General features: G+C 35.7%; 1 protein-coding gene across 2 annotated transcripts in view; it reads right to left on the reverse strand.

The window, feature by feature from the left end:
• Positions 1-278: 278 nt before the first annotated feature.
• The window catches only part of MICU2 (mitochondrial calcium uptake 2), a 151,277-nt gene continuing 139,363 nt past the window's right edge, over positions 279-12,192 (reverse strand). For both annotated transcript variants that reach the window (XM_047722901.1, XM_047722900.1), the window contains 4 exons: positions 8,719-8,890; positions 3,391-3,499; positions 2,527-2,684; positions 279-917 (listed from right to left, as the gene is read on the reverse strand). In XM_047722901.1, coding sequence (XP_047578857.1) covers positions 813-917; positions 2,527-2,684; positions 3,391-3,499; positions 8,719-8,890 — 544 coding nt within the window. In that variant the 3' untranslated portion in view covers positions 279-812. The remainder of the gene's footprint in view (positions 918-2,526; positions 2,685-3,390; positions 3,500-8,718; positions 8,891-12,192) is intronic.

Genomic DNA, 12,192 nt, shown 5'->3' on the forward strand with positions numbered 1-12,192 from the left:
AACTGAGCTACCCAGGTGCCCCACTACTTTTTTTTTTTCCCCACTACTTTTTAAAAAAAAATTTATTTTTAAGTAATCTCTACACCTAGTGTGGGGCTCAAACCCACAACCCCAAGATCAAGAGTTGCATGCTCCACCAACTGAGCCAGTCAGGCACCCCACCAGTTACACTGGTTTTTAAGAACTGGTTTTTAAGAACACCAATGAGGTGGTCAAGGTTGTCAATACTAATGAGAGAATTTACGTTTATAAAAAAAAGCTTTAAAAAACACATGTAATTTTTGTATCTGAGTAAATATTTTATTTCTACATAAGATATTGACATTTACACATTTAAAAGACAACTAATATACAGCTAACTGTAATAAAATACACAAGAAGCTTATGAGATATGAGAACACAGATAAGAAAACTCGAGAAATTAATTTAATAAATTAATTTAATTTGCCCTACTGGGAACATCAGGACTCCTGGACTTGATATTGACCTTATGTACCAAGTATTTTTTTCTGTAAGTACTAAGGTGACACCCTTCCAAAAAGCACGTTGTACTACTGTGTCTAAGAAATCAGTGAATAATTACGTTTTCCGTCTTATCAAAGTACAAAGCATTGCTTCAATTCTAGGCCTTCTGACAGAATCCAGTATCTACTTTTACTAAGTTCTTTAACAAAATTTTATTAAGAAACTATTGATTCAGAAATACAAGGCATCTTTATATTACAAAGAAAATCAAGAAGACAAACTCTAGTATTTTAGACAAATTCCCAATTCTGACATCTGGCGCAATAGGATTCCCAGATTATCTTTTTCTAAAAGAGATTTCGTCCAGCTTGTTTCCAGACTTCTTTTACTCCTTTAATGCTCTCTTTTTTTACACATTTCCAGTATTCTTGTACACTTTGTTGTTGTGGTACCTGTTAACCAGAAGTAAAAGTAGAGATCATTCTCTTCAGTGTTAAACATGATTTCACATGAGCTCTGTTATTATTTCCCGCATGCCTCCAAAAAGTACTTGAGGTGGATTATGTTGTAAAAAATAAGTGCAACAACAGGACAGGACAGGACAAAAGTACAACAGGACAAAAGACAAAAAAGTGAATGTGATGTAGGAATATCCTCGGGGGAACTAGGGAATGGAGGCTGATTATACATACCCGATTGGAGCTTCCTCCTTAAGAAGATAATGAAGACTTTGGGTGATCTTCTTTCACATATTGGTTTAAAATGTAATCATTTCATAATACTTAATAATATTTTATGTTTCCCTTTTTATGGTGAACTTCATTTAGCTATGTGGAATAAAAATTAAAAGCCTAAAACTTTGATTTAACCTTGCTGAAGTTAAAATGAAACAATATATTTGATACAAACCCTTAAGAAGAAATAATATAATTCACCTAAGTGCTCTGTGAATTAAAAAGTTCTGTATGGGTATTATTTCTCTCAGTTAAACAAGAAAGTAAAGGTTAGAAAACATTTGTATCCTGGTCACCACAAGAACATAGCATTACAGGAAATCTGTCAAATGGAAGCAAAAGTTTACTTTAGATTATTTTATATATATATATATATATATATATATATATATATACACACACACACACATATATATATATAAATATAAAAGAATCAGAAAAAATTTATTTTTTTCTGATCGATTTACAGGTCTTCTATTTAATGTCTCTTGAGAAATGGCAAAGGGGTTCCTTAGTATATTAAACTGTTAACTGCAAAGGCTGGTTTAATTTCCAGGGGTATGATCATTAACTATGAGGTACTGTATGACTACAAAGCTTATAAAACATGTTTGCTAACAGAAATTATATTTGCTCATTTTTCCACAAATGTTTGTGAGAGGAAAACAAAGGTGTTTTGAGTTGTAAATAAACAGATTTGTTTATGAACCTACCATATTCTATCCCTCATTTTCCTTTCTTCTGGCCTAACGACCTACTTATCACATAGTTCTCTTTCCACTGTTGTTTTCAACCTGCAGACTGCTTTAAACAAAATTTTAAGCTTAATTTGTCCCACAGACCAATATATGAATTTGAATGGCTAACATTTACTTCAAGTGTCTCAGGCACTATACTAAGTATTTTATACTTAATTCTCACAAAAATTTTTTTCTGGTAAATTCTGTTAGTTTCCTCATTCTACACAGATGAGGAATGTGAGGCTCTGAAAAATTAAGTGGCTTTGCAAGATTAGGCAGTTCATAAGTGACAGAGTTGGGATTCGAATTTAGGTGTGTTCAACTACAGAGCCCAAAGCAAAATTCTAGCCCATGATTTCTGAATAGTGGTTTCTGATTAGACTCAGATTAAAAAAAAAAAAAAAGGCAAAGAAAAATACTGGATCCCATCTGTAGGAGATATCTCAGTGTTGTGTTCATAGCTTATAATCTCTTTATAAATGATAAAACCTCCATTTAAGACTATAGGTTCGTCTAAATTCTAGGCGAAATACCATTCATTTAATTACATGTAAACATGTAATTATTTAAAAACTCAAAATTTTTACCCATAAACCTCGATGCATCCTGTTTTTTAAAACCCCGAGAAACTCTCCATGACTAAGACATTCATCACCATCCACATCAAAGATCTTGAAGACGGTGTCCAAAATATTGTTGGAGAGCTCCTGTCCTGTTGCTACTTTCACGGCCCTCTTAAACTCCGCTGAAAGCAAACATAAAAGAACTCATCAAACATGTGAAATAGTCTAAGTGGAATTAATCCAAATTTTATTATTTGAGAAGCAAAAAACAAAACAAAACAAAACAAAACCCTAAAAGTATTCATTAATGGGACGTAAAACAAAACCAAAAATACTCAGTAAGAACATACTGAAATAACAAATTTGGCTGAGAAATGTCATGAAAGTAACTGAAAGAGAAGAAGGCTATTTTAATTTTAAAAAATTTATTTATTATTTATTTTTAAAGATTTTATTTATTTGACAGAGAGAGAGAGAGAGAGTGAGCACAAGTAGGCAGAGTGGCAGAGAATGAGAGAGGGAGAAGCAGGCTCTCCACTGAGCAGGGAATCCAACTCAGGGCTCCATCCCCAGGACCCTGGAATCATGACCTGAGTTGAAGACAGACACTTAACTGACTGAGCCACCGAGGTGCCCCTTAATTGATGTTTTAAAGAAGGTACTTAAATATTCCCTTTTCCTTCTTAGGGGAAAATAAGGAAAGTAAAAGCAAATAAAGTAATAGTTAAATGTGAGAGTCAATGTTGTAAGTCTAGAGTAACCACAAAGAATTAAAAGGCAAATAAACTCTTTTATTGATAAATGGCTCCCTGATTGGTATGTTCTAGTTGAAGAAGAGACTGATACTGTTTATAGATGATAAAAATTAAATTAAGTCATGTAACTTACCCAATCTGACAGGACGATGAGCTAAACTGAACATCTGCATAGCAATAGCAAAGTCTTCCAAGTGAGTTGTAAAATGACAAAATGATTTGAACTCATCCAAACTAATGCTCTAATAAAATAACAAAAGTGAATTTTAATTACAATTTTGTAAATACATTAAATAATCTTAGCATATAAGCCTAAGTCCTGTTTCTATAATAACGCTTATGAACTTTTATAGCTTTCTCAAAAAGCCTATTGAAGAGAATGGGCACACAGTGAATGGTTGTGTAGACTGCACAGTGGGTGAAAGGTCTCCTGGAGCAGGGCAAGACCTGGAGTGACCCTGTGGTACAGACTGGATTCTGTCTTCTCAAAACTCATAGGTTGAGCCCTAACACCCAACATGATTGTATTTGGAGACAGGGTTGTTAGGGAGGCAATGAAGGTTAAATGAAGTCATAAGGATAGAACCCTAATCTGATAAGGACTAGTGTCCCAATAAAATGAGGAAGAGACACCAGAGCTCTCTCACTCTGGGTGTAAGCACAGAGGATAGGCCATGTGAGGACACAGTGAGAAGGCAGTGGTCTGCAAACTGGGAGGAGAGACTTCACCCAAAACCAACTTGCCAGCACCTGATCTTGGATTTCCAGGCTCCAGAATGTGAGAAAATAAATTTGTTGTTTAAGCCATCCAGGCTGTAGTATTTTGTTATAGCAGCCTAAGGAAACTAATACATTCTGTTAAGTGGTCCGCCTCCTTCCTTTTCTGCTTTATCAATGGACACAGCACTGAGTAAGAGCACTGGGTTTTGGAGTTAGAGGAACCAATGTTGAAACTTCAGTTCTGCCATTTACTATGTGCATGGTCTTACCCTCTCTGAGCCTTAGGTAAGTAACCTTTCAGGAATTAAGTAATTTGTTCAAGGTCTACTAAATGGAACACTGGGATTTGAACCTTGATTCATCTGACTTTAAAACCTATGCACATAAAAACAAAACAAAAAATAAGTTAGAAAAACTAGTTTTTCTGTTGAAAAAGTAAACAAAGTATGAAAATTCTTAATTTGAAAATAAATTCTTCCCTGATTGAAAACATTTCTCTTTGTAAGGACCTTCAGGATCATGTTCTCTGTTTATCTGTGGTCTTATTCAGGTTTCACTGAGGAATTTTTACTTTTAAAATTTTAAGTAAGTTTTTGAAGACGTAACATATACACATGGTAAAAAAAAAATCTAGCAATATTATAGATAAAAAATAAAGTTTTCTTTCTTCCTTTGACCTTCAGTTCCCTTCCCCACAGGCGAAGCGAATTCTTTGTGTGTCCTTCCAGAAATATTCTACTCATATAAAAGAACACACACACACACACACACACACACACACACCCGTTTTACACAATGGAAGCATCCTCTTTGCATATTTCTATACCTTGTTTTATACTTAAAAAAAGATTTATTTATTTGAGAGAGTGGGGGCAGAGACAGAGAAGGAAAGAATCCTCAAGCAGACTCCCCACTGAGTGCAGAGACTGAAGCAGGGCTTGATCCCAGGACCCTGAGATCATGACCTGAACTGAAATCTAGACTCAGACGCTTAACCAACTGAGCCACCCAGGCAGTCCCCACCCCACTTACTTTATACTTTTAACAACAGATCTTACTAACACAAATAAGAGTGGCTGTTTCTCTGCATCATAATCTCAAAGCCGTCACTGGGTGCAATCTTTCTGATTTTTCTTTCACCGATAAGTGAAAAATGGTATGCCATCAATGTTTGAATCTGTATGTCTTGAATTGTGAATGATGTGAAACACTTTTCAGTTTTATGGTCTTACTAGTCATTCGTGGATTTCTCTTCTTGTGTCTTTTTTATGTCCTTTGCCCAGATTTTTAATGAGCTGTTATGTGACTTATTGCTGGGAGACAAGTCTCCATGGGCCTCTCATGTTTCTGCACATCTTTTAAAGAGAGGCTCCAACCACCTTTTTATTCCAGACTATCTTTCCAAGGACGTTTGTCTAGTGAACAGCCTTGAATATTGACAATGTCTCGTTTGGAAGCAGAGGACAGTTTTGCTCACTGCCCATTATAAAAGATTCAGATTCCTGAAGATGAGCTTTCTTGGCTATGTGCATGGGCAGCATCCAACAGGGCCCCCCAACGTGGTCTCTGTAGGACTTGGGAGATGAGGAGGAAGACATAAACATGATGCTCAGCTATTGCTATGCTATGAATAATAAAGTTTTTTTCTCTATGACCCAAGCATGTGTCTTTTGTCAGCATCCATGAAATGGCGCAGGCTAATTTCCAAATAGATAAAACCTCAGATACTTTAAGTTATTAACACGTTGATTTTTAGGATCCTATTATATATTAAATAGGGCAAAATGTGAGACCCTTTAAAGTTCTTTTTTTTTTTTTGTAAGACCCTTCAAAGTTCTTGATTTTAAAACAAATTTTTGAGGGGGAAGGAGCAAAGGGAGAGGGAGAGAGAAAACTCCAAGCAGGTTCCATACCCAGTGCAGAGCCCAATATGGGGATATCTCATGACCAAGAGATCATGACCTGAGCCAAAATCAAGAGTCAGACACTTAAATGACTGAGCCACCCAGGTGCCTTCAAAGTTCTTGATTTTTAAGATCTCATTATAAAGAAATGGGCCTATTACATGTAATGCAAATATTCCTCCTCTCACCATTTTGTTATTATTATTATTTTTTCTTTTCACTTGGATTATAACTTTGCGGGGGAGGAATGAGGGAAAGCAGTAGAATTTTAACTTTTAGGTAGCAATTTCACCAATTTTCCTTGAGAGCCTTCTGAGTTTTGCCTAGAAAGATATGTATATCCCACTCTAAGATGACTGCTTCCCAGTTTTCTTCTAAACACACTCAGTTTCATTTTTCTCTCTTTTTTCTAAGATTTTATTTATTTTTGAGAGAGAGAGAGAGAGAGAGAGAGAGAGCATGAGCAAGTGGGGAGAGGCAGAGAAAGAGGGACAAGCAGACTCCTGCTGAACAGGGAGCCTGATGTGGGGCTCAATCCCAGGACCCTGAGATCATGACCTGAGCAGAAGGCAGACGCCTAACCAACTGAGCCACCCAGGTACCCCATTTTTCTCTCTAACATTTAATTCTTAGATCCATCTGGAATTTTAGGGTAATGAGTAAGGAAGAGGTTTACCTTCATTTTCTCCCTCAGATGACCAGTGAATTAACCTATTATTAACTTATTAACTATTAACTTATTATTCCTTGTTTACTCAACTAATTTGCAGTATGAATTTACATATACTAAATTTCCATGCATATTTGAGTCTATTTTTGGACTTTATATTCTGTCCAGTTGATAGATCAGGCAAATTCATTGTCAATAACAGGCTGTTTTAATTATCAATGTTTGATAATACATATTAATATCTCAGGATTCTTTTTTTGAAGACTTAATTTTTTTAAAAAAGCTTTTATTTATTTATTTGACAGAGGGAGACACAGCAAGAGAGGGAATACAAACAGGAGGAGTGGGAGAGGGAGAAGCAGGTTTCCCGCTGAGCAGGGAGCCCGATGCGGGGCTCGACCCCAGGACCTTGGGATTGTGACCCGAGCCCAAGGCAGATGCTTAAAGACTGAGCCATCCAGGCTCCCCTAAAGACTTAAATTTTTTGAAGCAGTTTCAGGTTCACAGCAAAACTGAAGGAAGGTACAGAGATTTCCCATATAGCTCTTGTCCCCTCAGCATTCTTCTTGTATAAACTTTCATGGTTTGTCTAGGTCACTTGTGAGAATCCAGTGGCATTTTTTTTTTTTAAAGATTTTATTTATTTATTTGACAGAGAGAGATCACAAGTAGGCAGAGAGGCAGGCAGAGTGAGAGGAAGGGAAGCAGGCTTCCTGCTGAGCAGCGAGCCCGATGCGGGACTCGATCCCAGGACTCTGGGATCATGACCTGAGCCGAAGGCAGCGGCTTAACCCACTGAGCCACCCAGGCGCCCTCCAATGGCATTTTTATTGGAACCCCAATATCTGGCTCTCTTTTGATTCCTGCACATATGAAAGATTAGACCTTTTTGCTCTGTGTAGTTATGTGGCAGTCATGTGATTAGTCTGGCCAATAGCCAAGTGTGACATTTCTAGGCCAAAACATTTAATTGCTGGAATGTACTCACTCCTTAATTTTCCTGACACAGCCTCTGCAGATGATGTTTTTTCCAGATGGTAAAGCTCCAAGATGGCAGAGCTTGGAAAGTCTGGGTCCCTGAGCAACTGTATGCAGAGCCTCCTATCAGCCCACAATGGAAATGTAGCATGATTGAGAAAGAAATCTTTCTTGTGTTAGCCATAGAGGTTTCAGGGTAAATTTGTAACTGCAACAAATCTAGTCTGTTCTGACTAGAATAACCGTTACATTTATAGATGAATCTAAGAGAGAACTGCTATATTCATAATACTAAAACTTCCCATTCAATAATAGGAGATGTCACTCTAATTAGGTAAGTTTTCTTTTATATCCAACAAGACTTTAAAGTCTTTTTCATATATTTGTTGTTAATTTATTTCTAATTGTTACGTGTTTCTATCATAATTATGAATGGAATCTTCATTATATTTTGTTATCTTTTTCTTCACTATAGAAATAGCTTTAAAAAATTACATAAAAATACACGTCCACTCCAAAAACATGTATTGAACAATGAACTAAAACCAACACATAAAGTAAAAAAATCACACACAAAAATCTCACAACAGTATACTAGTCATTATTAGTAGTTTGGCAATCATTTCTTCATATATATATATATATATATATATATATATATATATATATCTACACACACACACTAATGCGTTTACATTTTCTAACTTGCAATTTGTACATAGAACAGTTACTGCTAATACATTAGGATTATAACAGGTACTTTCTTGAATTTTTATGGTTTCTAATGGCTTTTCAATTTGATCTCTTGGGTTTTCTAGGTATATCATCACATCTATGCAAACAAAGACAACTGTGACTCTTTTCAAATGTTTATACTCTTTTATTCTATTAATTTGCACTGGCTAAGATTTCAAGAACAATAAAAGTAATAGTGGTGACAGTGAACATTCTTGTCTTATTCCTGACTTTACTGGAAGTGCAAAACTCTCATACTTGCTATACTGATTTTATCTTAGGCAATAGTTCATTGATATGAAAATAGTATATAAAACATTTCTCACCTTGACTTTATACTTAAATAATAGAGCGTAACATGGTTTTTACTTTGAAAGTTACTTTATTTAATTACATAAAATATTTCTAATATCATTTCATCTTTACCAGAAGCATAATAAAAAGGTATACCAACCTCTCCTGCAGTCAACTTCTCTCTTACATTTTTCCAATAGATGTCTTTATTTTCAGTGTTAGTGAAAAAAAGCAGCCACTCTGCAAAGTCTTCTTTTCTCATGAAACTCAAACCTTTAGAAAACTGAATGAATTCCATTTCTTGGACCTCCGTTTGTAAATTCTCCATAAATCTAAATGTTAAAATACAAAATTGATGAAGGAGCTAGTAGAATGCAACCTTAATATTGTAAATAGAACTGCAAAGCACCTTCAGCACTACCTACTGGATTGGCTGGTCTCTTGAAATGTTGAGTCAAACAAAGTATTAGTGCTGTGCAAGGGGTAGGGGAGTGGAGGATGCAGAGAAGCTGATTAAGTCCAATACTTGCCTCAATCTGTCACTCCTTATACTCAATTTGTTTATGCAAATTATACTTGGCAACCTACATTCTGATAAAGATTTACAAAATTATGTAAAATGTTGCTTTGATGCATCTATAACATTTTTTTTCCCAACACAGAAAAATTACCCATAATCAGAGAAACTTAACATTCAGTTGTGCTACTATTTTTAGAATGTTAATTATAATTAACAGCTCCTAATATTTTTCAGATACCAAAGTTGATTAATGTAGTCAACGACTTTGCATCAAAAGCTTAGATTTACCTAAAAATATTTATAATCATTTGGATAATAACGTATGAATAAATGACTCAGCATTCTTTTAAAAATAAAAACACGTCACTCTGATCAAACTGTCACAACAGCTCGCTGAGAAAACGCCCTGATAAAGGACATCAGATTAAAAAAAAACCTCCTTTGAACAAGAACTCAGATATGCTGCATATGATTTATTTATAACCTAAGTCATATGAAAAGTCTTATTATCTCCCTGTGTTTTAACATGTTGCAGATAGCTTTATTCACCTCTCTACATGTTAAAAATCTGTCATGTCAAAATTCAATGGAATTATATACATGGGGTGAAAAATGGGTCTATTGCAGTTCAGTGGGAGAAAAACTGCCACTGTTCAAAACTACCCTAACCAAAGCAGCTCTACATTTCAGCTCTACATTTATCTCATAAATCTTAAAAGCATGAAGGGGGAGTTTGATTTTAGGCTTCTATCTGTGTGATAGGTAACAATCTGTTCCCTACAACATCTTCTGAATGTACTAGGTACACAGATTTATCAATGCCATGTGTCTTTCTGAGTCAAGGCAGAGGTTTACCTAAAATATGAAGCATTTCCAATTTGGGCTGATAGATCGATGAAACCTTTTACTGATATGCCTTGTCCTTTGTTAGTATTACTGAGTTTTATTATACTGTGTACTGAGAAAATTCAACTTCATAGGATTGTTAAAAAAATGCTTTACTTGCAAATGAATGTACAGTAAATTTAGTAAAGTAGAAAATACGATATAAACATATTACTAACTCATTCCTTCCCTTTTTCTTTTTCTTCAGGCCCTGAAGTTGAAATATTATAAATTTAACTGCTGTTAAACTATACATGGTCTGGTTTAAGCTACTTTCATCTTACTAATTATACTACTTCTGAAGAACACAAATATATTTTTGGAAAACCATCTTTCCTAACTCTAAAATTATAGATCTCGTTATGACTTGAAAATCCTGGAACATGATTACTGGACATAAATATATCAATTGAAGAATTTGTTGTAAATAGAGCCACCAGATACATCCTGAACAAATTAGTTTATAAATTAGTGGATTAATTGGGAACAATGGGGAAAAAAATCTGCTTTTCCTTATCTTCTTTTTTTTTTTTTTAATTTTTTTTTAGGTCACAGGGTGCTGGAACTGGCTTCTACAGCTCTGAGAATCCATTGCGCACATGTTTTCCCACCTCTATTTCATGTACAGCAGCTTGAAATTGGCTTGGTAGAGTATTTACATTACTCATTGGCAAAATGCAACAAATCAGGCTGTTCTTCCTGAGAGCAGATTGTTAAACATATTTATTAGCACACCATAGCTTATAGACATCTTTGAATTTATAAAAACTCCTCATGAATTTAGAACATCTTCAACTAATTGGAATTTTAGAATTATAGTACCTTAGGAACATGGCACATACACACACAGTCTCCAGTTACATACCAATCAATTCTCAGCGAAAAAGATTTGAAAACTAGCGGATGAGCTCCCCACAACAAAGGATAAAAGGACCACACTGTAGTCTCTGTAAAAGCCCCACCCCAGGAGAACCAGTAAGGAGGGATCTCACAAATAAGCCGGGTATCCCTGAGGAGTTACGGTCCTACTCTACATCAGGCACCCCAACCTCTGGCACCCACACTGCAGACAAAAGCTCCCAAAATGTGTGGCTCTGAAAGCCAACAGGGGAAACATACACAGTAGGAAAAGAAATGTAGAAGAAAAGACCCTAAAGAGAAAGGAAAGAAAAAAGGAAAAGAGAGACTCGAAAAACATAGAGGTAGTGAAGGAGAATCAGTAAGGGCTACCAATAGCTACCTGAGGAGCATTTTTTTCCCCCAGAGATATATATATCCTGGAAAGAAATGGGTTTTTCACAATTAAATGACCTCTTGATTTCATAACAATGAGTAAACACTGAAATTCCAGCAGACAGAGCTTAAATTATACTTTAGTTTTTATTTAAATGGCTAAGAGCTATTTCAGTCTTTTGTCGAATTGTAAAAAACCAACCAAACCGACACAAAAATCAATAACCCAAACAAATCACAAATCTATCCAGATACTCTCTCATTAACTGGTAAGTTTCTCTTGACATGTGGTAGTATCTACCTAATGTGTCTTCTATCCCTCTGGTCACCTGGTCTAGTGCTAGTTCCTTGAAAGCGCATCCACTGTACCTAACCACCTACCAGGGAACTGTGGGACTAATTCTTTCAGAAACTTTGTGACCATTTAAATCTTTTAAGAGAAACCTGGATCTGAATTTCTAAGATATTTAACTCTGGACCAAGTACCTTATTAATCTCATCAAATTTCAGCTGTAAAAAGGGAAGACTAAGGATAGGTGAAATAATATATATGAAATACTCAGATAAGTATCAGGCATGTAGTGATGGCATTGAGGATCAGGATGCAGGTGACCACCCTTCCTTTTCATCCTCACTCAAGCCAAGAATTAGCTACTATTGCTTCAGCTCCCTGGGGCTGTTGAATGACTTCTTCAAGGGCGGCCTGAAGAAAATCATACAATTGCTACAGTGACAACAGCAGAAATTAATGGTCTACACCTGTAACTGGATCCTCAACCCTGCCAACACCCTGCTGCGAGGCCAGGGAGCTCTCTTTTTTATTTCATATGGTGGCTATTTCAATTTGTTTACATTCTCTACAAATCTATCCCACTGGCTTTCTATTTGTCCTCCGCAGATGACTTGCCCCAACTTCTCAGAGAAATTAGAGGTCACTGCTTAGGAAATTCTCTCATTTTCTTGCTATCACTCTAGGAATGTAACAGTAGGCATTCC

The sequence above is a fragment of the Lutra lutra genome, chromosome 3, assembly GCF_902655055.1.
Source record: "Lutra lutra chromosome 3, mLutLut1.2, whole genome shotgun sequence".
NCBI lineage: Eukaryota > Metazoa > Chordata > Mammalia > Carnivora > Mustelidae > Lutra > Lutra lutra.